This window comes from Camelus dromedarius, chromosome 24 (genome assembly GCF_036321535.1).
Source record: "Camelus dromedarius isolate mCamDro1 chromosome 24, mCamDro1.pat, whole genome shotgun sequence".
In the NCBI taxonomy this organism is placed as follows: domain Eukaryota; kingdom Metazoa; phylum Chordata; class Mammalia; order Artiodactyla; family Camelidae; genus Camelus; species Camelus dromedarius.
The window spans coordinates 29217355-29244612 of record NC_087459.1 but is presented as its reverse complement, the minus strand read 5'-3'; the positions used below and the strand labels follow the sequence as shown (position 1 = coordinate 29244612).

General features: G+C 43.0%; 1 protein-coding gene across 1 annotated transcript in view; it reads left to right on the top strand.

Moving 5' to 3' along the window:
- LOC105099349 (cytochrome P450 3A29) overlaps positions 1–17548 on the top strand; it is a 35243-nt gene extending 17695 nt beyond the window's left edge. Inside the window, exons 10-13 of the mRNA XM_031432528.2 lie at positions 6710–6870; positions 9315–9541; positions 14025–14187; positions 17012–17548. Of these exons, the coding sequence (XP_031288388.2) occupies positions 6710–6870; positions 9315–9541; positions 14025–14187; positions 17012–17107 (647 nt within the window). The 3' untranslated portion in view covers positions 17108–17548. The remainder of the gene's footprint in view (positions 1–6709; positions 6871–9314; positions 9542–14024; positions 14188–17011) is intronic.
- The last annotated feature ends 9710 nt before the right edge of the window (positions 17549–27258 follow it).

Below are 27258 nucleotides of genomic sequence, written 5' to 3'. Positions count from 1 at the left end.
GGTATGCTGCCATAGACAACAGCAGGCCACACGGACAAGAGGTGCCTGTATGAACATCGAGGGCGGCTGTTGGGGTCTTTTATAAGGTCGGGTCACAAGGTGCCTGATCAGCTTGTACATGAGTCTCTGATTGGCTGTAGGTGAGGTAAGAAGTTTAGGGTCTGTGAAGTTTATGACTCTGATAAGGTGGGCTGAAACAAGCCAGCCTGAGCTGTTGTGAGATTAGACATTACCCAGGGCAGTTAGTTTGTTAGGGGAAACACGCCCAGTAAAGGATGTACTTTATCTGTTGAGGGATCACAGGCAGACTTCTGAGAACCCAGGGATGGGGGTCATTGGACTTTTGAAGGACGTCAGTTGGCCTCACATCCCCCCCGACAGATTGGCAGTGACAGATCTTTGAAACAAGGGTGAAGGTCTCATCTTCCGTATCTGCTTCCTGCTGAATGTGGTGTGTCACGCTGTCCCTGTCTCTCATGCTAATCTGTCCAGAGTTTTGGGTCCCCGACATGCCGGCAGCTTTCAAGGTGGGAGTGGAAGGAGACCCCAATGGTGTCCAAGGGCTGCATCACCAGGATGTTGGCTTGGTTCACGGCAGCAATCTTGGTAGGAGGGGTGTATTTGTTCCTAAGTGCACAGATCTTGCAGCTCAAAGTCAGACATTCAGTTTTGTAAGAGAGAAACACAGCATAAAAGAACGTGGGTACCAAGATAAATAGATAAACCCAGCAAAAACAGAGAGAAGAAATTTGAGGATGTCTGAAAAGGAAAAACTTATCCATTCAGGGGACTAAGAAAAGTCATTGGAGAAGCAGTCAGAGGTCTGTTTAGGGACCACCTTACGCTGAACTTTGGCATAAGGACGCCCAGAGCAGTGCGGTTTTGTGAGACAGCTCTCCTTACTGGCCAAAGCAGATGCCACCCTTAATGATTTTAGTGCTTTTCTAGATATGAGGAGATGCAAGAATTTGGGTCATAAATCCTTCTCCTGAAAACATCTAACTACCCGAAGGCCCGTTTCATCAGTTTTTGCAAAGCTCAGAGCGCCTCACTTCCGACCTCCACCCTGAGCTCCTTTCAGGGGGTGCGGAGGGCCATGGCCTTCAGTGGCTTGCGACCTAACCCTTGTAGCGGCAGATGGCCAGCGCCCTCGTGATCAAAAAGTCACCACGGCTTGGAAGGCGTTTCATGACCGTTTCACCCCGGGCACGAGGAGCGCTCACTTCTAGGTCAGGCGGGGACTCGTTGACAGGCCGCCCACTTGCTGGACGAGGCCTTCTGCACAGGAGCAAAAACCTCTGGCCCACCTGCCTTACTGGCCCGTTACGCTCCAGGGAAACGTTCCCTCTTGTTGCTTCTTCCCACATCTACGGTTACCCGGAACCGTACTCACAGCTCCCCTGCAGAGCTGGAGCTCTGCTTACTGCGTCAGGCTGCTGCCTGTTGCTCTGACTGAGCTTCAGTGACTTTGGAAGAAAATCGTATCTGTGGCCAGGATGAGAGCAGGTAGTAACTGGCCGGGTGAGGGAATCCCACCTAGTAATCTCGTTAGGGGCCTGAACAGAACTGTAAGTTCTTTTTTCTAGAATAAATTTCCTAAAGGCCTAGCAGTTAGACCCCTGGAGTGGAGAAATCCACCAAGGTAACCCAGAATTACTGGACTTAGGTAATTAACCATAAACCTGACAATTAGATGAACTTGACTCTGAATAAGATCATGAAATACATATAGATTACTGAGCTTTAGAAAGAAACTTAAAGTTCTTTTAATAATTCAATTAAACCTTGTAATAATCCCCAGGGGCAGGACAGCTTCTTGTTGGCAGTGCCCTGCCCCCTTTGTTGTAACTTAAGGGCAAGACATGGCCTGGGAGGTGAGTCTTGTAAATACAGACCTCAGTTAGTAAAACTAGAATTTAAAACCCATCAGTTATAAAAGAAGTTGTATTCAAATTGGGTTTCTGGCAAATGGAACAAATCAAAGACGGTTAAATCCTTTTTACTAGTATTTATGGAAAAGAGACAAGATTCTATTTGTCCTTAACAGATTAAGTTCCAAATCATTTCACCCCTTTCTTGAAAGTTGCGTTTTGGAAAGATGGTGAGATCAGGGTTCTCAGAGAAGGACAGGTAGAATATTTGCATCTCAAAGGCAAGTTCCTCCTAGAATGACTTTGCTCCCTTAGAGGCCAGAGAAAGGTTTTTTTTCTTTTTCTTTTTCTTTTCCTTTCTCTTTTTCTTTTTCTTTTTTTTTTTTCTAAGATACTCACAAGTGCCCGAAGCAGGGGAGGCGGGCGGGGGTGGTGGTGATGGGTTGGCGGGCTCTGGGTTCTGTCTGGAGCCACACCTCTGGTCCGGGCACAGAGGGAGCAGTGGCAGCGGCAGTATCTGGCTTGCTGTTCGTCTGTTTCCTTACCTCTTTTCTCCTCTTTAGCCCCGATATTTCCCCCTAATTGTTGGAAATCTTAAAGACGGTGTCCAGTAAAACAGGAAAAGAGAATCGGGAGGGATATGTGCGGCAATTTTTACGAAGATGCGAGTTTGGGGAGAGGGCGGTAAAGGCCTGAGCATAGGGGACTTCAGACGATTTGCCCAGTTTGTGACAGACAGAATCAAGCTGGAAGATTGCATTATAGCTCAGAGCTGCTTTTGCTTTAATGTCTGGGGATCAGCGTTATCCCAGTGTTTTAAACTGCAATCCAAAGGTGAGTCTCGGGGAATAGAAGAGGCGTCTCCCGCTGTAGCTAGGGAGGTATCAAAGAGAGAAGGTTCTACTCTATCCTGGGGCAGCCTAGCCCAGAAGGACACAGGCTGAACTTGTGGTGTCCTTTTACTTTGAGTGTCCCCCAGGAAAGACAAGCCAACCAGTGCAAGGGCCAAAACCCGCACAAGGGCTGTAAAGCAAAGACAAAAAGTGGGGGACTCACCCACCAGCGACTTCTACCTGGCGCAGTGATTGAAGGCAGGAGGCTCAGCAAATCTGGAGGTGTGATCCGCAAAAAGTGGAGAGAAGGTTCAGGGGTGCACCACGTGGTTGGGCTGGAGAGCCAAGGCGTGTCTCAAGGGCCAGAGTCAGAGGAAGGGGGAGACTGAGGAAGGGAGAGATGGAGAGGAGGGTATTTGGAAAAGAAAAGACCCCTTTCCCATGAGTATTCAGCACCAAGGGCCATCTGTCAGACTGGGTTTCAGAGTCCGCTGAGAGGAGCCCACCCAGGGTTCCTCAGTCCTTGGCAAAAGTTTGGAGAATTTGTGAATGACAGGGAAGAGCAGGAAAGTATGAGACAGGGAAGGAAAGCCGAAGAGGGAAGACTGCCCTGAGGATTCCAGCCTCCAGAACTATGCATCCAATCAAGCCAGGGGGAGACTCCCATAAGGAGGAGGGAGAGAGAGAGAGACAGAAGCCCCAAGGACCGCCTGAGGCACCAAATGTTGGCGACACACAACATGGTGGGGGACGGGTGAACCCGTGACGCACGGGTTGGTGAAGGAATTTACCAGAGATGAAGGATGAGAATACAAAAGTTATTTATTAGCGGTGTGCCGCCATGGACAGCAGTGGGCCTCACAGACGGGAGGTGCCTGTGTGAGCCCATCAGTCTTTGTTTTGAGTCTCAGATTCTCTCAGGTTTTCCACTGGAGCTTTTTCAAGTGGGCTCCTGTATCTTTTCCTTCTTTTCCTCTTTTTAAAAATTTTTTTTAATCAATAGACTATTTTTAGAGCAGTTAGGTTCACAGCAAAATCACGTGGAAAATACAAATATTTCCAATATACACCCTGCCCCAGCCCGCACGCGGCCTTGCCGTCATCAAAAGAGCACCGCGGAGGGCTGCGCCTGTGACAGGCAGTGCACGTGCAGTCGCACACCATTACCGCCTGGCGTCCGTAGTTTACATTAGGTTTCATTTTTGGTGTTGTGCAGTCTGCGGGTTTTGACAAATGCGTGACGAGGTATATCCACCACGATAGCATGGAGCATCGTGTATCCTTTGTATCTGTCATTTTCTGAGACCTTCATTTTCTGATGCGAGACTTGCCAGGTTTCTCTTTGATTTCCATGAGCTGGTTTTCAAGGAGTTCTGGTGCCTGTTAGTGAGAAATGGTGTGTAGAAATCCAGATCTAAGATCTAGGAGTGCTCATTGTTACTAGGGTTACCAGGCAAGGATGTCTACTTTGGCTACTTCTGTTTAACATAGTATTGGAAGTTGTAGCCGTAGCAGTCAGACCAAAAAAAAAAAAAAAAAAAAAATCAGACAAAGGAATGCAGATGGGAAGGGAAGAGGTAAAACTGTCACTATTTGCAGATGACATGGTACTTCATACAAGAACTCCAAGTTCTCTACCCCGAACCTATTACAACAAATAAATGAATTCAGCAAGGTTGCAGGATCAAGATTAATAGACAGAAATCTGTTGCGTGTCTATATGCTAATAATGAAACGTCAGAAACATAAACTAAAAAGAAAAAAACTATCTAAATAACAATTTTGCACAGTTGTTAAAGATTCACGAATTTTGTGACATGTTTATCAAACTACTGTCAGCTTGAAATTAACCTTGCCTTCTTCCTGAATTCAGTGGGAACACATTCAGATTCATAGTTGCATATTATGTTGGTTGTGGGTTTGTTGTAAATGGCCTTAATTCTTTCCAGATAAGTTTGCCCTGTACCCACATTGATGAGAGCTTCAATCATGAATGCGGTGGAATTTTATCAAGTGCTTTTTCCGCATCCGTTGAGATAATGCTGTGATTTTTAGCCTTCCTTTTGTCAATGTGGTGTATCACAATGATTGGTTTGTGACTGTTCAGCCATCCTTGTGACCCTGGAATAAGTCCAGCTTGATTAAGACGTATGATTATTTTTATGCATTTTCCGATTTAGTTTGCTATTATTTTGTTGAGGATTTTTTCATCTGTATTCATCAATGATACTGGCTTGTAATGTTCTTTTTTGGTAATGTCTTTGTGTGGTTTGGGGATCAAGGTAATGGTGGCCACTGCAGAATGGATTTGGTAGTGTTCCCTCATCTTCAGTTTTTTTGGACCAGTTTGAGAAGGATAGCTATGATTTCTTCTTTACATGTTTGGTAGAATTCCCCGGTGAAGCCACCTGGTCCTGGACTTTTTTTTTGCTGGGAGTATTTTAATTACACGTTCAATTTCACTTCTAATGAATGGTCTGTTCAAATTGTCGGTTTCTGATTGACTCAGTCTTGGCAGGCTGTGTGTTTCTAGAAACTTGTCCCTTTTTTCCAGAGCGTCCAATTTGTTGGCACATAACTGTCTATACTATTCTCTGATGTTTTTTTTATCTCTGTTGTATAGATGTTATTTCTCCTTTTTCATTTCTTATTTTGTTTTTTTAGGTGCTCTCTCTTTTCTTGGTGAACCTGGCTAAAGCTTCATTAATGTTGTTTACATTTTCAAAAAACCAACACTTGATTTTAGTAATCTTTTCAATTTTTAATCTCTATTTTATTTATTTTCTCCCTGAAAGTATCTACCCATATTCAATGATGTAAACAGCTTCTCTCTGTCTCAAATAAGAATGCCCTGATATGTAGTGTATTCCATTGCATGAATACTCTCCTGTGGTCAATTTTAAGCCACCAATGGTTTGACAAGCATCTCACAAAATTCTTGAATTTTTAACAATTTGTTTTTAAGCGCAGGTGAGCTGATGACAGCACACCACTATAAATGTATCTAAAATTATGTGTACATCTATATCAATCTATTTATATATTCTCATATATACTACAGTACCTCTTTCCGTGATAAAGGAATATTCTATATCTGCACCTATTCAATATAGTAACTACTAGACATACGTGCCTATGGAGCACCTGACATGTAGCTAGCAGCACAAAAGAACTGAATGGTACACTGTATTTACTTTTAATCAATTTAAATTTAACTCTCTACATATTAGATGGCACAGCTCTACACTTTATCCTGGGGGGTTGTGAAAACTGGGACGGTAACTTTGAGAGTTGAATTTGCTCAATTACCATCAGAGGTATCATCATTGGGAAATCAAATCCCGTAGACCCTTTTAACAGACTTTTTCTTATCATTATTGTGTGGATCCATGGCTGGGGCAGATACCACCTTGATCTGAGTGCTCTGAGTATGTAAAGGTCCTAGTCCAGTCCCATCAGAAAGATCAGAGCCTGACCGTGCTCGGTTTCCCTCAGGAGAAAATGAAAGGGAGAGAAATGTATCATCACAAGGGCTGTTTGCTGGGCGCACAGGGGGACAGAGAGAGAGGACATGTACCGAGAAAGGTGACACTCAGGCCATGACTGAAACAACATTGCTAATTCCATTCACAGGGCTCTATTTTTCAATGTCCTTTTATGGACATGGTCTTTATTCTGCTATTTTAATGCCCTTGATGAGACCACAGTCAATCAGAACTCTTCTGGCTTTTTGTTGATTCTGGCATCACCAGATGCAGGGGCCAGGATTAGTACAGACAGGCCCAAAAATGGGATTAAGACAATTCTTGTTGTTGTTTTGTTTTGTTTTGATTTCTGCTACTTGAAGGAGGACATGAGAGTGCAAACAATTCTCAGTGTGACTTTGAATTGCTTTTACATTTCTTTCCCTAGGGGTTTGGCAGTTTCATTTGGATTTCTGATCATCTTAACTGTGATATTTTATGTTGCTGTCCTTCACCTACAATGGCTCTCCTCTCCTTTTAGCTCTGACTGACCTAGAAATAGTGGCCCAAGGCATTATCTTTATTTTTGCTGGCTATGAGACCACCAGCAATTCTCTCTCCTTCATTATGTATGAACTGGCCACGCACCCCGATGTCCAGCAGAAGCTACAGAAGGAGATCGATGCGACTTTCCCCAACAAGGTGAGCAGATGGTGCCTGAACGGGGCGGGTAAGGTGAAGCCTCAGAGAGAACACCTCCTCTCCACTTCTTAAGAGATTTTTGCAAAAATCGTGAGCACAAAATCTTTTACCCACACTATTGAGGAAAGATTTAACGAGTGCAAAATGACAGGAGAAACATAGGTGTATGTGCTACTCACAGCAGTGTAAGTACTTCGGAAAACATGCTGGTCCTACCAAATCAGATGTCAGGATAATGCCAAGTAAAAATGACAAAACCTCAGTGCATCGAGCTATAAGCATTTACTGCTCTAGTGTCTGCTTAGTTACCTGTTGATGAGGCTTGACTTGATTTGGTCTGGGTGTTGGCTGGTCTAGGGTGATTGGCTAAGCTGGCTGCGCTCACTCAACTGCACACGTGCCCCACGCATCCCTCATACCCCCCATGTCTGCTTCTCAGGGCAGTGGTAGGTGGCAGGAGAAAGAAACCCACTCATGTGGGTGCCTTCAAACCTTTGCTTGCAGCACAGTTAGGAAACTTTCCACTGTCTCAGACAAGCTGGTCAACCCCAGAGTCAGAAAGCGAGGGCACCACAAAGTTAGATGGCAAAGGCAGGGACACAGGAAGGGGTGGAGAATTGGGACTATCAATTCAATCTCCCACCCTGGGTAAAGTGCAGATGAGGAGGAACCTTGTCACCACAGAGTGCATAGGGTAGGAAATAGAAGACATGAGTTTGACTCATGACTGTGGTTTTGGACAAGTTTTATGACATTTCAGAGTCCTGGTTCATTTAAATACAAGATAAGGATACAGTGTAGGGCTGACTTAAATTAGAGATAATCCTTCTTCTCTGTTAACCCCGTATTGAGATTTTTTTTTTAACTACAAGAATGTGAAAAGGTCACTAAGAGACCTTTAGTTGGTTAAGTCTTGTGTTCTCCTTTACAATAATGCTTATAATGACCACGATGGTAATGATCGTTTGCTTTTTACTGTATGTGTATGCTCTGAATGCTTTCCATTTAAAATGAATCTAATCTTCCTAAAATTGTGTTTTAAGTCAAGAGAGGCTAAGTTATGCCTCAGTAACAGATGAACCCTCAAATCTCAGGGGCTTTCAGAGCAAAGGTATATTCCCACATTTACAAGTCCCACACGGATGAGTAGTGGAGGATGGGAGTGGGGAGCTCGGATCCAGAGTTACTCAGGGATACTGACTAAGAGGATCCACTACAAGGCTCCAGTCTTGTAGCTGCGTTGTCTGGAACATGAGGTCTTGTTGTCTGGGGATAAGGGACTTGACAGCTGCTCACTGGCTTTTCAAGTGTTTTGTCCCTGAACTGACATAATCAACTCAGTTCACAGCCCACTGCCAACGCTGGTTTCCCTAACTTCAGGTGGGCTGGGAAATGTGGGGACCACGTGGACACTGGGTGAGCAGTGAGTGTCTCTGCCACAGAGCCCTGTGACATGTCAGCTCGAATTATCTCCGTGTGACACGTCAGAAAACTGAGCTGCCGAGAGATGGAATCCTTGCCTACACTAGTCGTGCACCCAGTGGAGAAAAAGCCAAGCTCTGAGCCAGGGGGTCCCTGGCTCCTGAGCCAGTTCTTACCCTTTACGATATTGCCTCTAAAATATAACAGCATGTGGCAGCCACACGTCAGCCTCACTGTTGTCGGATCTCTGCCAAAACTGGAATTTTTAGGAGATCTGGCCTCTGGGGCTGGAGAGGCTTGTTTAGACCTTCAGACCTTGCAGTCAAAACTTCAGTGACAACAGGAGACTGCTCAGCAACGGAGGACAGGGCTGAGGGCGGGGTCCTGACCCTCGGGTAACTTCCCCTAGGTCTGAAATTGTGTCCCCAGGAGCATCCATCTTACCCTTCTTTTGCATATTTGGTCCAGAAAGGAACTCTTTTCTCCCCAAATTATTTATAGGGATTTTAGATTACATAATCTTTTCAAATTGTATATGTATATTCATTAGAATAGTGATCATTAGAAATTCATTAGAATTAGTGATTAGGAGTTTTCAACTTAGAAACTTTATGTTAAAGAGGGAAATTGTTATTTCACACATAACCTTTTCCTTGGTAGAGATGTGTGCCTTCCTTTTAAAACGAAATGATAATTTCAGCACTCACTTAACAGAGCCATATTCTATTAGTCATTTTTTTTAATAAGAAAGAAAAATCACTGCAGGGTAATGTGCAAGATTTCAGGCCCTATTTAGGGGATGGTCTCAATGGTCTCCCATTGTCATACCTACTCCATGCATCTCAAAGAGCCACTAAGCAGGTCAAAGGCCATGAGAGATATTAAAATGTCTATAACTGTTAAGGTCCTTTACCAGTTTAAATTATTCTTCGGAGCACCTAACATTTCAATAGTACTTCATAGACTGAGCCGAAAGTTGATCCCAAGACTCGATGTGTCAAAAGTAATTTCTTTCTTTCCAGGCGCCCCCCACCTACGATGGCCTGCTACACATGGAGTATCTTGACATGGTGGTGAATGAAACTCTCAGAATATTCCCACTTCCTGGGAGACTGGAGAGGGTCTGTAAGAAAGATGTGGAAATCAATGGGGTGTTCATTCCCAAAGGGACACTGGTGATGGTGCCAGTCTACGCTCTTCACAAAGACCCAGCACTTTGGACAGAGCCTGAGGAGTTCCGTCCGGAAAGGTACGAGACCCTGGGGAAAGGAACCCACCCTGACCCTTTTGGGTGCTTGCAAATTCTGGGAACCCTTATAGGTGTCAATTGTGTGATTAGGCAATCATTTATTTCTACGTCTTTTTATTGTTAGAATCTTTTTCTCTTTACAAAAGAGTTCAGTGAGTCAAAATTATACAAACTGTGGACTAGAAAAAAGAAAATTATAGCCAACTTAATTCCTAACGTCTTAAGATAAGCCTCATCGATATGTAATACATGTCTTTACGAACATGTTTCTATGCTTATATAGATTCTTTTTTTTAACTTTTTTTTTACTGAGTTACAGTCATTTTACAATGTTGTGTCAAATTCCACTGGAGAGCACAATTTTCAGTTATACATGGACATATATATATATATTCACTGTCACATTTTTTTCTCTGTGAGCTACCAGAAGATCTTGTACATATTTCCCTGTGCTATACAGTATAATCTTGTTTATCTATTCTATGTTTTGAAATCCCAGTCTGTCCCTTCCAGCCCCCAACCCCTTTGGCAACCACAAGTTTGTATTCAATGTCTATGAGTCTATTTCTATTTGGTATTTCTGTTTTGGTTGTTTTTGTTTGTTTTTAATTTTAGATTCCACATATGAGAGATCTCATATGGCATTTTTCTTTCTCTTTCTGGCTTACTTCACTCAGGATGACATTCTCCAGGAGCATCCATGTTGCTGCAACTGGCATTATGTTGTCGGTTTTTATGGCTGAATAGTATTCCATTGTATAAATATGCCACATCTTCTTTAGCCAGTCATCTGTTGATGGACATTTAGGCTGTTTCCATGTCTTGGCTATTGTGAATAGTGCTGCTATGAACATTGGGGCACATGTGTCATTTTGGAGTAGGGTTCCTTCTGGATATATGCCCAGGAGCAGGATGACTGGGTCATACGGTAAGTCTATTCCTAGTCTTTTGAGGAATCTCCACACTGTTTTCCATAGTGGCTGCACCAAACTGCGTTCCCACCAGTGGTGCAGGAGGGTTCCCTTTTTTCCACAGCCTCTCCAGCATTTGTCATTTGTGGATTTTTGAATGATGGCCATTCTGACTGGTGTCAGGTGAGACCTCATTGTAGTTTTGATTTGCATTTCTCTGATAATTAGTGATATTGAGCATTTTTTTCATGTGCCTATTGATCATTTGTATGTCCTCCTTGGAGAATTGCTTGTTTAAGTCTTCTGCCCATTTTTGGATTGGGTTGTTTGTTTTTTTCTTATTAAGTCATATGAGCTGCTTATACATTCTGGAGATCAGGCCTTTGTCGGTTTCATATGCAAAAACTTTCTCCCATTCCGTAGGTTGTCTTTTTGTTTTACTTATGGTTTCCTTTGCTGTGCAGAAGCTTGTTAAGTTTCATTAGGTCCCATTTGTTTATTCTTGCTTTTATTTCTGTTGCTTGAGTAGACTGCCCTAGGAGAACATTTTTGAGATGTATGTCAGATAATGTTTTGCCTATATTTTCTTCTAGGAGGTTTATTGTATCTTGTCTTATGTTTAAGTCTTTGATCCATTTTGAGTTTATTTTTGTGTATGGTGTAAGGGAGTGTTCTAGTTTCCTTGCTTTACATGCTGCTGTCCAGTTTTCCCAACACCAGTTGCTGAAGAGACTGTCTTTATTCCATTGTATCTTCTTGCCTCCTTTCTCGAAGATTAGTTGACCAAAAGTTTGTGGATTCATTTCTAGGCTCTCTATTCTGTTCCATTAGTACATGTGTCTCTTTTTTGTACCAATACCATGCTGTCTTGATGACTGTAGCTCTATAGTATTCTCCGAAGTCTGGTAGAGTTATTCCTCCAGACTCTTTCTTTCTCTTCAGTAATGCTTTGGCAATTCTAGGTCTTTGATGGCTCCATATAAATTTTATTACAATTTGTTCTAGTTCTGTGAAATATGCCCTGGGTAATTTGATAGGGATTGCATTAAACCTGTAGATTGCCTTGGGCAATGTGACCATTTTAACAATGTTGATTCTTCCAATCCAGGAGCATGGGATATCTTTCCATATTTTAAAGTCTTCTTTAATTTTCTTCATCAATGGTTTATAGTTTTCTGTGTAGAAGCCTTTCACCTCCTTGGTTAGATTTATTCCTAGGTATTTTATTACTCTGAGTGCTATTTTAAAGGGGATTGCTTCTTTAGTTTCTTTTCCTGTTGATTCATTGTTAGTGTAAAGAAATGCAACTGATTTTTGAACATTAATCTTGTAACCTGCTACCTTGCTGAATTCTTCAATCAGCTCTAGTAGTTTTTGTGTGGATCTTTTAGGGTTTTCTATGTATAGTATCGTGACATTGGCATATAGTGACACTTTTACCTCTTCTTTTCTAATTTGGATCCCTCTTATTTCTCTCTCTTGCCTGATTGCTGTGGCTAGGACTTCCAAGACTGTGTTGGAAATAGGAGTGGTGATAGTGGGCATCCTTGTCTTGTCCCAGATTTTAGTGGGAAGTTTTTGAGGTTTTCACTATTGAGTACTATGCTGGCTGTAGGTTTGTCATACATAGCTTTTATTATGTTGAGATATGTTCCCTCCATAGCCACTTTGGTGAGAGTTTTTATCATAAATGGGTGTTGAATTTTATCAAATGCTTTTTCTGCATCTATTGAGATGATCATGTGGTTTTTGTCCTTTCTCTTCTTGATGTGATGTATTACATTGATTGATTTGCATATGTTGAACCACCCTTGTGTCCCTGGAATGAACCCCACTTGATTATGATGTATAATCTTTTCTATGTGCTGTTGGATTCTATTTGCTAATATTTTGGCAAGGACTTTTCATCTACATACATCAGTGATATTAGTCTATAATTCTCTGTTTAGCTGGTGTCTTTGCCTGGTTTTGGTATCAGGGTAATGGTGGCTTCATAGAATGAGTTTAGGACTATTCCTTGCTTTTCAATCTTCTGAAAGAGTTTGAGAAGGACTGGGATGAGTTCTTCTTTGTATGTTTGGTAGAATTCCCTGGTGAAGCCGGCTGGTCCTGGACTTTTATTTGTAGAGAGGTTTTTTATCGCTAATTCAATTTCATTTCTAGTGATCGGTTTGTTCAAGTGGTCAGTTTCTTCTTGGTTCAGTCTTGGTGGACTGTATGTTTCCAGAAATTTGTCCATCTGCCCTAGGTTATCCATTTTGGTTCCATGTAGTTTTTCACAATATTCTCGTATGATATTCTGCATATATGGATTCTTCACACTTAGAAGGGCATTATAGCTAATTTGGTTTTGTACGGATTACTTGATTTAATGGCAAACTCTAAATAACATTCTGTGTATATGACTTTGCATGTGTATGTCATAATTTACCTAAGCACTATCTTATTTTATGTGTACAGATTTTTTTATTTCCTTTAAGATTTTCTGTCTGTTCTCTTTAATTCTCCGAATTCACCACAAACCTTCCCCCATTTCCGTTTTATGAAACATTGGCTGTCATTTCCTCTAGCATTAATGTGAGGGTTCAGGCTGAGGACCTAGAGGTCCTGGTGGTTCAAGCAGCCTCACTGAGGACAGAGGTGCCCACAGGTTCCCCGGTGCTGTCCGTGGCTGCAGAGCTGGGCCAGCTCCCTTCTCCCTCAGGAGGCTGATGCGGCACATGTGCCCCTTCCCTGCCCAGCCAGCAGCAGCCCGTGTCAGCTGCCCATCCACATGCTCCTGCTACACTTCTCTGTGCCCCCACATTATTTTAAGTCATACTGCCTATAAATATTACAGGATGTTTGTAAATAGGGCCTCTTTAAAATACACGTAAACACGATGCCAATATCAGTTTCCACAAATCCACATTTTTCCTTAATATATTCAAATACTGAGGAGTCAAATTTGAATGAAACTGAGTCTAAGCACCAAGGAATTTGTAGGCTAATGGAACAGACAGACAAGGACACCAGTGATTAGGGTAGTGTAATCTGACCTAAGTACCTTCTGTGTGTGGGAAAGAGAAAGACGGAGAGACAGACACTGACACAAGGCGGGGAGGGGGGGGGGGTGGTGAGGAGATAGGATATGAAATACAAGAAAAATAACAATTTGAATTCTCAGAGACACTTCTCCTCCTTCCTTCCTCCATGAGCATGTGACCAACACAAGTGTACATGGAGACAGGAACCCACGTTTCCTTTAGTCAGTCTCATTTCCTGCTTGACTTTCAGAGCGTGAACATCTCACCTCCATGACTGTAGTTTAAGTGTTTAAAGATCAATTTTCTTTAAACAGCCTTCATCTCATCTCCCCAGCAAGACTGGGAGCTCTTACAGGGTAGAGGGGATGGGAAGGGTCAGGAGCCGACCTTTCTTTCCTCACAACACATTAACCACAGCAGGATGAACGACTAGCCCACAACATGACCCCTAATGCTACTGGTTGAGAGTTTCAGTTAAAACCTCACCTGGAGCTCTTGTGGTTCTTACGTCTCATTAACCTGTTTCATCTACTGTTGTGGATCCAGGTTCAGCAAGAAGAACCAGGACAGCATAAATCCTTACACATACCTGCCTTTTGGAACTGGCCCCCGAAACTGCATCGGCACGAGGTTTGCTATGATGAGCATGAAACTTGCTCTCGTCAAAGTCCTGCAGAACTTCTCCTTCAAACCTTGCAAAGAAACACAGGTCAGAGAGTTTCCTATCTGCGTTAACAATGTTTTATTGGGAGTTTTGTTTTAACAGAGGGGTCTCTCTGTATATATCTAGGAATGTGATCTATTCAGAGAATCATTTGTTCTACTAGGCAGAGATCTATTTGGAGCTGTTGAGCTTCTGACTGTCCATCAGCTCTGGAGGGCTACGTCTGTGGCTGTATAAGTCTCAACTGTAAAGGTCATCTAGAGTCAATGAAGTTAGTGTGACAGCATTAGATGCAGTCCATTGAACTTGAGCAACAATTTACATTTGGACTCAAGTCCCCTTGAGAGAAGGGGAAGTGCGTGCAAAGTCCTGAGGGCAATCATTACCACGTCGTGACTTTTCAGCAACACGCTTCTACAGCAGAACTTCCAAAAGCTCTCCTGACAGTGCTTCTCAGCCACTGCTTGCATAAGGAAAATCTGTGGTCCTTTACAAATTCTGTTGCCTAGGACGTCTGAGGCATCCTAAAATAATTCTCCCAGGGTGACATTCAAAACACCCCTGGAGATTCTGCTGTGGGGAGAAACCCTGATTGAAAGCATTTCTGCCAGATGTGAAGGACTCCCACAGTCCCCCTCACCTTCCAGGAGTCCTGCTGCCATCAGGCTGGGCTCCCTTTGCATTCCAATAATAAGTCCATGTGTGTTCTCTCTACGCCCCCACCATTCTGTTCTCACCCTTCAGTTCTAGTTCAGTCCCCAAGCCCATTCCATGGAGCCCTCCCCCATCTAGTCAAAGCCCACTCTCCCTATGTTCTCTTATTAGTTCACACAGGCTGACCTCATGGGTCCTACCACCTAACTTAAGACTGCATTGTTGAACAGTCCAGCTTGGCTTTCTGTCTTCTTTCTACCGAAAATGTCTTGAACTCTATCCCCTCCATTTATTCATTTCATAAACTTCCAGTGGTGCCTTGCAGTCATCCAGTAAATGCTAAAGGAGTGACTTGCTGTTGACTTAGAGTTCTTGCACACAAACATTTGAGCAGTTTGAACTTCTAAAATTTAACAAATGACATTTGTGTATTTCTGGGATTTGTGGGTATCCGTCTGTCTGCAGGGAAATGTATGCATGCCCTTTGAAATTCTAAAATACCAAGGTGTAATACTTCTAGAAAGATCTGCTTTCTCTCCTCTGAAGAGCACAAAGGACAGTCGCCATTGACTGGTACGAAGCCCGGCCCTATAACAAGGTCTGTGTCAGGACCCGTGCAGTTAATAAGCAGCTGCTCCACGTGGACAGGCTTTCTCAGGGACGAGGAGGAAAGAGATGGTTTCCATTTTGTTTTGGGGCACCTGTGAGGCAGTCCTGTAATCATGTCCAGACATGGGACTCACCCCTGAGAGAACCGGGGCCCCTGGCACATCTGGGAGGGGCAGACGCTCCCAGCAAGCTGCACCCAGTCACCCGCAGGCTGGGGCTTCTCCCCTCCGTGACGTTTCGCTTTCCCTTCTGTCACCGGATGTTAGAAGGTCACTCTGTTGTTTCCCCCAACTCTGAAGAAGTGACTGAGTGAGAATGGGTCTAAAACATCAGGCAAAACGCTGTAGGCCGTCAGAAGTTTACCATTTGCCCTGCACTTGGGAGCCAGGAGATGTTGAAAACAACGGGCGTAATGCTTCACCATGCCTTCTTTCCACCATGAAAATGACGGGGTCCAACTCAGAGAGGGGGCTGGCCTCTTTACAAGTTGAGGATGGCCCATAAAATTAAAACGTGTAGTACGTACTCAGGGTTACCTTGTAAGCTGACACATACAAAATACCTGTACATCATTTTTCAAGATATTTTGCCATAATGTCTAAGAACCTGGTACATTTTTTAAAATTGAGCATTTTTATTTAAATTCTAAATCAATAAAGAACACAGGCCAACCTGACTTTTGGATCAAGTCTGGTACAGAATAGGCGCTCAAGAGCTATTCTGTGGAGTGAATGATGGATGAATCCTCTCACTATCCACTTTTGACACAGCTTATAGAATAAATATACAGGATCAGAGATAGGAGGGGACATTGAATGAACGTGGTCAAAAGTTACAAACTTCTGATTATAGAATAAATACGGAGCAGGATGTAATGTACCACATGATGGCTGTAGTTAACATCTGTGCAGTGTAAGAGAGGAGATCCTAGGAGTTCCCACACATGGAAGACAATGGTTTGTTTTTTTTTTCCTCTTTTTCTGTCTATATGAGATAATGAATGCTCACAAAACTTAGTATGGTAGTAATTTCACGATATTTATAAGTAGATCACTATGCTATATGCCATAAACTTATGCCCTGCTGTACATCAATTATATCTCAGTAAAAGTGAAAATTTTTTTTAATTTTCAAAGAGGATAAGGGGGTGAGACACAGCTCAGTGGCAGGTGTATGCTTAGCATGCGCAAGGCCCTGGGCCAGTCCTTAGTGACTCTATTTAAAGAAAGAAAATAAATAAATAAACCTAGTTACCTCCCTTCTCCCCCAAAACCACTGTGAAAAAAATTTTTTTTTAATTCTACCCTTATTAGATAAGAAAGGAGTATGGCAAGCACCTTTATGCCCATATAGTTTATGTTAAATTGAACAATTCTCTGAAAGACATAAACTATTAAAATTCAATCAAGGAACTACAGATAGACTGACTGTCCTTTTATCTGTTAAACACATTGAATTAGTAGTTTAAAAAAATCAACGATATAGGCTGCTGAAAGTTAGCTTTTATGTGTTTGTAAAGCATCATTGTCCCTAATGTATCTTGTCTACTTTGCTTCTTGGTGATGCTTCATTAATTGGTTCTCATGCGTTTGTTTAACTGTTGCAGATCCCCCTGGAATTAGGCACTCAAGGCATTTTGCAACCGAAAAAACCCATCATTTTAAAAGTTGTGCCCAGAGACGGAACCTTAAATGAAGCCTGACTTTCCCTAAGGACCTGGGTGTTGTTCTGCAAGGAAGCCGCGTCCCAGAGCACCAGAGACCTGGACTGACTTTATGAGAAAAACCAGAAATGAAAACGGGCCTCACCCGCTGCCTTGTTGGATGATCACGGATCCTGTACATTCATTGAGCCTTTTCAGGGTCTACGGGGAGTGTTGTATGTTGTGTCACATGAAGGAGGTGACTAGGAAGGGCCAGATACGTAGACTCAGCTTCCCAAGTTCTCACAGGACCATCTCCACCCACCCCCAGTTAGTACCATCTACTCCTCTGGAGCACTGATCAAGAATGAAAATTTCTCAACAGTTTTTTCAACAAAATTTAATGAAAACAAGAATTGCAGTGGTGACTGAAGTAGTGACATTTAGATCACAGATTTTTTTGAAGATTCTGAATTAAATATTCTATTGAGCAAGTCAATAAACATCTCTCTGCAGAAGTATTATCTGCTGCCTTTGTTCACATTAGGGGGAACGCGCACCACTGAATCGGGGAGACTCAGTGACTAAATGCTTTGACCGTCACAATCACTGGTGGGTGGAACCAATCTGATGTATTAAATAGGTAAGAGTTACAGCACTGGGACTTCATCCACTGCTTAGAAAGTATGTTCATAGTTTAAATCTACCTGTTTTGGACACATATTTTCTTCACACCTCTTTGTATTCCATCCCCAACTTCCAGCTGTCTTAACACAATGAATGTGAAATAAAAGCTGGTTGATTGGACAGTTGACTGGGGAGAATGGCTACAAGCACTGGTCATTTTCAGTTGGTATCAGAAGCTACACAGGGTTCTTCCTTTCCCTTTTCTGACCCTTCCCTCCTCTTTCCCTCCCTTGCCTTGCCCCACCTTCCTTGATAATCCAATCCTAAACCAGTAGGTAGGTCACAGAGGGTCTTTGGCAGCCTCACACTGCAGGGCGGGGGCAGTTAAGCAAGGAACAGTGGCTCCAAGTCAGAGGCTGAATAGGCTGGGGACGATGTCCACACAGACAGCAGGCTGGCATGGGTGTGGGAACCCCAAAAGCCCACTCAGGCGGCCTGCAGTACCACCCAGAGCCAAATAGGATGTGGCGATCCCAAGTACGGTGAGGAGGGCATCTGTGGGTAGAAAGGGAATTGGCTGCATAAAGTGGGATTGATCAAGTGGGTAACCAGATTAAGGATCATAGAAGCCAAGTTTTCCACTGTCAGAGAAAGGAGTCACTGGTTCAGAAAGGGAGGAAACCAGAATAAACCCCGTGGAGTCAGAGACTGCGACTGAATGTATCATTGTCAACCATTTTTTTCCATAAAACATAGGTAGATGATAAAGAGAGAGATGATAGATGGATACAGATGGGTGCTACTGTGTGAGTGAGTGTGTGTGTGTGTGTGTGTGTGTGTGTAGATATAAATACACATATTGCCTGTTTCTTTCCACTCTTATGCTTTAGAAACAGTGACACTCTAATAGCAGTAAGTACACTTCGTGCACAAATCTTGGCTTATAAATATCATTTTCCACTGAAAGGAACCAGGGCTTCTTAGAGAAATGCTGTCTCCAGGGCTGGGAAAGCACATGCTGACTCTGGAACATCTCATGCTAGAAAGGAAGAAAACGTTAAACATTGAGGGGGCGCGTCAAAAGGACAGAAGCCAGCCTGAGGGGCTTCCATTGACCAAATCAAGGATAATTTAAACACAATAAATAATAATACATAAGAATAATAAGAGATTGTAAGTCATTCAAGAAAATAGGAAAACATGAGTACATACAGATATGTATATATAAATTAATAAATTTCAATTTGTTGAGGATACTTACATAGCTTCAGATTAGTGCTGCTCAAAATATCCACTAATTACTAGGGGGCAGGGTATAGCTCAGTGGTAGAGTGCCATGCTTAGCATGCAAGGAATCCTGGGTCCAATTCCCAGTTACCTCCATTAAAAAATAAAATAGATAAATAAATAAACCTAATTAAACCCCCCAAAAAACTTTTAAAAAATCTACTAATTACAGAGGGGAAAGAGTAGCTTTAGAGTGGAGAAACCTGGCAGACAGCCCTTTAATCAAGGGATCAGAGAGAGCATTCAGGATGGGAGAAACTGACTGCTCGTTACCTAATGGGACGCAGTGAGACGAACTCGCTTCACCTGTGCGATGTTCCCGCCCAGGAGGCAAACCTGAAGGAAACCCTGAAGGGTCAGACGAACCCAAACAGGATTATTCTACTCCAGGTCTGCAACTGGTTCATAATCTTGGAAAGAGTCAACATCATGAAAACCAAAGACGGACTGACACTGTTCCAGGCACAAGGAGACTCCAGAGGGGACATCTAAAGGTGACTCTCAGGCCAGGTCCTTCTGCGATAAGGACATGGTGGGGACAGGTGGGGAGCTGGGGGCTCTGAGGTCAGATGGCAGTCATGTGTCTGCGTGAACTTCCTGACTTGGAGGTCGTGCTGTGGTCATGTGCCGGCACATCACGGTTTGTGGGTGAGATGGGGGTGTGAAATATCAGGTTGGCAACTTTCTCTGAGATGGGTCAGGAAAATAGTTCTTTGAACAGACTCTTCAGTAAATTTGTGATTATTTGGTGGGGTCACAAAGGCACCTTTTGGCTTATGCATCTCTACCCTAGCCTTCTTTATTTTGATGTGAGGCGGCGGCACCACACTGTGACTGAGAGGTGAGGGGCTCTGAAGCTGGAGTCCTGGGTTTCAAATCCCAGCACCTTCCAGGGCTGAGTCTACACTAATCAGTGGCTTTTGGCAATTGAGGGCAAGCTACCCCTTTGCATAACCTGGCCCACAGAGTTTGAGCTGAATTTCAGCAACTGTGTGTCCCTCAGCTGAATGTCACTGTGCACAAACTAGCTCAGGCTTTGCTGCTCACTTAGGTTGGGTTCCTTGAAAGCAGAGCCCGAGACAGGGGTTCCGGCACAAATGGTTTACGGAGAGGGTGCTCTCTGGAGAAGGGAGTGCGGGGAGCTGGGGAAGGCAGGAAGAAAAGGTGAGTGGCGCTGTGCTCTCTGTGGAGCATTGTCCTACAGAGGGGGTCCCGGTTTGAGGCAGGCGCCAGCTTTGTATCCCATCAGTCACGCACAGACTGGCCGTCCCATCCCCCAGGAGGCGCAAGCTCCCAGGGGCAGTGGCTTTAGTTTGGCCCAGGGAGCTTCTCCAGAGAATGGGGCAGCCTCTCATTGGTAGCAGCCAGTGCTCCCAGTAACTGGGGCTGAATTTGCAGCTCAGGAAGGGATGTGGTAACTTCACTAGAGTCTGTCCTTGAAAACTCAGTTAATATTTTATACCTTGGTTCTTGTCTCAGAGTCCCCACCTGCACAATGGGGGATAACGCCATCACCTACCCTGTGATGATGGAATCAGGCTGCGTGTGAGCCGTTTAGGACACAGACCAGGGGGCACGCATTGAGTGCTGCATAAACCCCGCCTGTCACTTTCACAGACGTGTCATCCTCGGTCCTCAGGAGGCCGATGTTGGTTTTGAAGTTTGGGCTCCAGCATTATCAACTCCGCCTTCAACAGCTCTTGCAGAAACTAATTACAAGCACCACTCACGCAGGTTTATCTATGACAACGTCAGTGCCTCAGTGATGCCTGATGCTGTGCAGTAATTTTCCAAAGGACAACGTAAACATCCCCCTTCTCCTGAGCGCCCTTGTCATCCTAGCTGAGCGTGGGGAACCTTGTGGGGGAGGAGCTGCAGGGACCCTGGGGGGAACGCTGCCACCGTGCTCACGCGGGCTCCCTCCTGCCCTCCCTTCGAATTGCTTTCATGGCCCAGGTTTCCGACAAATGTCACTGCTCATGTCCAATCTGTGCCGTGTCCAGGGTACATGAAAAGCTAGGATGAGACGGGTTTATTCCTTCAGGGGTCAAAGATACATAGGCAGTGTGCCTTTGAATAGGAACCTGGTATAAATTCACTTTCCTTCCATGCTTGGTTCCTTCACTCCTGCTCCCCTGGGATCAAATTCCTTCTAAAATCTTAGCACAATAGTCTGAGTCTCAGGCTCTTCTTTCTCGGGAAAGCAGGCTAAAGTACACTTGCTCCTTGAAGGTCTCTATGTATCCTCTGCGAGCGGACCTAGACCACACTGAAGAAGCTAGCTGTGGCCCAAGGGTATTTCTCCCCCTGTTTATCTTATTTTATTTCATGCATTTTTATTATTTTAAATAGTTGAGTTATAACTAGCATACAACCTTATATTAGTTTCAGGTTTACAACAGAATGTTTCCACATGTCAATGCCCTGTGCCATGAGCACATCAGTGAGGCCGATGCCCATCGGTCACCGCGCAGGGTGGTTAAAACGTTCTTGATCATATTCCCCATGTGTACATTATATCCCCGTGACTTATTTATTTTATATCTAAAGATTTGTACCTCTTAATACATTTTGTCTACCCCGCAACCCTCCTCCCTTCTGGCAACCAGCAGTGTGTTCTCTGTATCTCTGAGACTCTCTCATGTTGTTTTGTTTGTTCATTTGTTTTGTTTTTTTAGATTCCACGTGTAAGTAAAATGATAAGACACCTTTTTTCTCTGATTCATTTCATTTAGCCTAATACCCTCTAAGTCAATATAAAAAGAAAATAAACCAAAAGTGGGCAAACAAATTTAAAGGTGGGCAGAACACCTGAACAGACAGTTTTCCAGTGAAGACGTACAGATGCTCATGAAAATGTGCCCCACATCACCCACCACCAGGAAATGCAAATGAAAACCACAATGAGGGGAGAGGGTGTAGCTCAGGTTCTAGAGCGCGTGCTTAGCATGCACGAGGTCTTGGGTTCAAGCCCCAGGACCTCCTCTGAAAAGAAGTAAATAAACCTAATTCCCTTCCTCCCCACCCCACCCCAAAATAAAATAAATAAAATTAAAAAGTATTTTAAAAACCACAATGAGAGACCACCTCACATCTGTCAAAGTGGTTATTACCAAAAAGACACGTAACACGTTCAGTGATGTGGAGAAAAGGAAGGTCTCCTGTGTTGTTGGTGGGATTGTAAACTGATGCAGCCACTGTAGAAAGCAATATGGAGAGTCCTCAAAAGAATGAAAAAGAGAGCTATCCAATGGTCCAGGAATTCCACTTTTATCTCAAAAGTATGAGAATATAAATTTGAAAGATAACCACCAAAGACCTAGAACTGCCAAAGCATTACTGAAGAAAAAGAAAGAGGCTGGAGGAATAACTCTCCCAGACTTCAGACAATACTACAGAGCTACAGTCATCAAGACAGCATGGTATTGGTACAAAAACAGACATAAGGACCAGTGGAACAGAATAGAGAGCCAGGAATGAACCCACAAACTTTGGGTCAACTAATCTTTGACAAGGAGGCAAGAATATACAATGGAATAAAGACAGTCTCTTCAGCAAATGGTGTTGGGAAAACTGGACAGGAGCATGTAAAGAAATGAAGCTAGAAGACTCCCTTACACCACACACAAAAATGAAAGATATATGTACCCCTGGGCACATTACAGCTCTTTGTAGAACAGCCAAGATATGGAAGCAACCTAAGTTTCCAATGAAGGTCTTGAGTTGCTACCCCGAGGCAGTTGGGTTTTATCCTGTCGATGATGGGAGTGTTTGGAGAGATTTGAAGAAGAGAAGAATGTTACAAGATCCTTATCGTACCAGGCCCTGTCTGGTGGCCAAGGAGACGATTCCTTGGGTGAGGTCAGCCTAGGGTCAGGCAAAACTCATTAGGTGTTTCTGGCAACAGTTAAGAGAGACCACCAAAGTTTTGCCCCTCTTTGCAAGGTAACCTGCGATGCTTACCTTTTCCTTCATCTCACACTTCCTATTTCAGCAACTCCCTTCCATGCGGTCTTCGTAAATTTGCCTCCCATTCTGATTCCTCTTTCACTTGTTGAGTTCACTTTTTTTTTTAACTTCCTGCTTTCTTGGAAGCCCAAATGATTCTGATTGCTACACGTCAGAACTGTTTGCAACATCACCTATCAGCTGACAGCAGCAGTTCAGTGACCCAAATTTAGTAATGAGTAAAAGGATGGGCTGTCATTTTTGCAGACACAACCAGTTCTGTAGCATTTGTACAACAAGGCAAGCACGCTGGGAGGAGTGGGAAGAAATACTCATCCTTACGAGGCTGATAAAACCTGCCAGGTTATTTAGGATGCCCCTGGAAATCCAAGCAAGTGTGCTATTGCAACAATTTTGAATCACAAGATCTGGCTCCCTATCCTGGTTTCATGATTTAATGGCTTGGGCAAAACTCTTCCCCACCCTGAGCTTCTGTTTCCAGATCTATAAAGTGGGAATTAAATAATCTGAGACATTTCATGAGGGTAAGTAAGAGAGACAGGAAAGGATTTTATAAACCACAGTAGAGGTGTTGGTGGGCTCCCCCAGGCCTCACTGATGGGCTTGCGAGGGGCCTCACCCAGTCTCTGTGTTGGGCAGAACACTGGCCACTACCCTCTCAGAAGACCTGGTCTTTAGTGCTAGATCCCCCACTAATTCTTGGGCAAGGCTGAGCCTATTTAAAGTTAAGACCTTGGGCTCTAAACCTAGAAGATGTGAATTTGGATCCCAGCTCTGCTAGTAATTCGTGATGCATCCTTGAATGGTCACGTACCCTTTCGGGGCCCCTTTTGCTTATTTGTAAAATAGGGATCCAGAAAGTACGTATCTCATAGGATTGTTGGGTGGATGGAGTCACTTAATGCAGGCCAAGTCCTCAGAACAAAAATTATTAGCTCTCATTACATGTATGTGAGTGTGTGTGTGTGTTCTGTGTGCCCCTCTCTCTGTAATCCCAGCTGAGACACCACTCTACAGTTTAGAGTTCAGGTCCTAAATGGGTGGCTGTCTTCTCCCAGGCCCATCCTGTTCCATCTCAGCTCTCCATCTTGCCCTCAGGAACTCTTGGTTCCCGATTGGCTGGGGGTACCAGGGGACCCTAAATGACATATATAGGAAAAAGAATAAAGGGAGAGGGAGTGTTTAGAAAACCCTCAAGGGACACAGAAGCTGAGAGAGGCAGCAGTGAAAGGGCCTTGTGGTTGGGGTAAGGTCCTCTTACCTCAATTCTTGACAGTTTTCCTCACCGACACATGAGGAGGCAGACCCAGGGATGCCCAAGGTCACACGCTTCCAGTGCATCAAGTCCTACTATTTCTGTGGTCTTCATATTTTTCAAAGGAGGGCAGAGTCTAAGGAAAGAAAGAAAGGTCAACTATATCAATGCTGTGGGAGCTTAAGAAAGGTGGTTCTTTTATTGCATGGCACATGTCCCAGTATACAACTCAATATTTATTTGTGTGATTATTCGTTTAGTGCCTCTCACCTCCTCGCCTTCATAAGGAAGGATCTGAGTCTTGTATTCTAGGCTTGGCACGTGGCCTGAACACAGCAGTTATAGATCCCGGCCAACATACAGTGTTACAGGGGTGAGGTGGCCACTGCCTCCAAGGCCAAGAGAGGATGTCCACAGACCGGCCGCTTACCTCACCACTCCCCCAGCCAACCTCCGCACCCAGCCACCAAGCTTAGATACCACCTGGTTACCCCGAAATGGCAACACCAGGTTTTTCCCTATGGAGAATAAGGAGGGCTTGAGAGCTGAGGTACAGACCCATAGGCTTGCTTTTAGTAACTAGTTGATTAATTAGTTAATTATGAAACATAATTTTTTTATTTCAACATTGCCAAAACTTCATTTTTCCACATTATTTCACTAGGAGTCTGTAAGGACTTTGGAAATTCTGTTAGTTTTTGTAGCTCCAGTTTATTTCTAAGTGGATGTAGATAATCTCTAGTATTCCTTTGTGATTTTAAAGTTTATGATGTTAAAATCAATGTAGATTTCCAGGGGTGGGTATAGATCCTAGCATGCACGCGGCCCTGGCTTCAATCCCCAGTACTTCCACTAAAATAAATAAACCTGTTTACCTCCCCCACCAAAAAGAAAAAAAAAAGTTTAAAAACAATAAAATCAATGTAGACATTCAATATCTTTAACTCATAGTTGGCTCTGAAAGTGCTTCCTCAGAATCTACCTCAAAGAGTTGCTACGTATGCAGAATGCGTCTTCCAAGCAAGGGTTGGTATTAAACCAAAAGCAGAGAGCAGAGAGTTTGTTTAAACCATTTTAACACTTTGTATGTACTAGCGAAGTGGTTTATTTAATCATTTAGTCAGTATAAAAATCAATACAAGCAAATGAGTAATAAATGTGGAGGGCACTATATTGATTCAATTCAATTTGACGAACATTTATTGAGTAACTGTTTTACGCTGATCTCAGCAATCGGTACAGATTGTGCCAGAATACCAGTCTTGCAGTGTTTACAACCTTTTAGAATTGAACTCTAGTTGATTTGCAATATTGTGTTAAGTTCAGGTGTATAGCAAAGTGACTCAGTTATTATTATATATATACATATGTGTAAACTGTTTAAAGATTATTTTTCATCATAGGTTATTACAAGATTGTGAATATTTTTCCTTGTGTTATATCATAAGTCCTTGTTGCTATCGGTCTTATGCATGGTAGTTTGTATTCGTTAATCCCATATCCCTAATTTCTCTCTCCCTCTCTCCCCTTTGTACCCACAAATTTGTTTTCTGTGTCTGTGAGTCTGACTCTGATTTGTATAAAGATTCATTTGTATTATTTTTTAGGTTCCCCATATACTATTTGTCTTTGATTGCCTTCACTTAGGATGATATTCTCTAGGTCCAGCCATATTGCTCAAATGACAGTATTTCATTCTTTTTTAAGCCTGAGTAATATATATCACACTGTGTGTGTACAAAGAGATATATCACATCTTCTTAAAACAATCACCTGTTGATGGACATTTGGCTTCTTTCCATGTCTTGACTATTCTAAATAATGCTGCCATGAACACTGGGGTGTGTTTATCTTTTCAAATCAGAGTTTTCATCTTTTCTAGGCATATCCTAGGAGTGGGAATGTGGGATCACATGGTAGCTCTATTTTTAGTTTTCCAAGGAACCTCCACACTGTTTCCATAGTGGCTGTACCAATTTACATTCCTACCAACAGTGGAGGGGGCTCCCTTTTCTCCACATCCTCTCCCACATTTATGGTTTGCAGACTTTTTGTTGATGGCATTCTGACTGGTGTGAGGTGATACCTCATTGTGATTTTGATTTACATTTCTCTAATAATTAGGGATGTGGAGCATCTTTTCATGTGCCTATTGGCCATCTGTATGTCTTCTTTGGAGAAATGTCTATTAGATTTTCAGCCCATTTTTTGATTGGCTTGTTTGGTTTTTTTTTATTATATTGAGTTTTATGAGCTGTTCATATATTTTGGAAATTAACCCCTTGTTGGTCTCATCGTTTGCAAATGTTTTCTCCCACTCCATTGGTTGTCTTTTGTTTTGTTGATGGTTTCCTTTGCTGTGAAAAAGCTTTTACATTTGATTAGGTCCCATTGATTTATTTTTGCTTTTGTTTCTTTTGCCTTGGGAGACTCATCTAAAAAAAAATGGCTAGTATTTATGTCCAAAAATGTTTCACCTATGTTCTCTTCTAGGAGTTTTATGGTGTCACGTTTTATATTTAGGTCTTTAAACCATACATCTTGTGAGGGGGTGTTCTAGTTTCATTGATTTCTATGAGGCTGTCCACCTTTCTCACACCTCTTACTGAAAAGATTGTCTTTTCTCCATTGTATATTCTTGCCTTCTTGGTCATAGATTAATTATCCATAGGTGTGTGTGTTTATCTCTGGACTCTCTACTCTGTTCCATTGATTTACATGTGTGTTTTGGGGCCTATACCACAGTGTTTCAATTATTATAGCTTTGTAGTGTTTTCTGAAGTTTGAGAAGGTATGCCTCCAGCTTTGTTCTTTTTTCTAAGGTATGCTTTGGCAATTCTGGATCCTTTGTGGTTCCCTATTCATTTTAGGATTACTTGTTCCAGTTTTGTGAAAAATGTCATAGGTAATTTGATAGCGATCACATTAGAACTGTAGATTGCTTTAGGTAATGTAGCCATTGTAACCATATTAATTCTTTCAATCTGAATTCAATTTCTTTGCATCGTCTTCAATTTCCTTTATCAATGTTTTATATTTTTCAGCACGTAAGTCTTTCATCTCCTTTGTTATG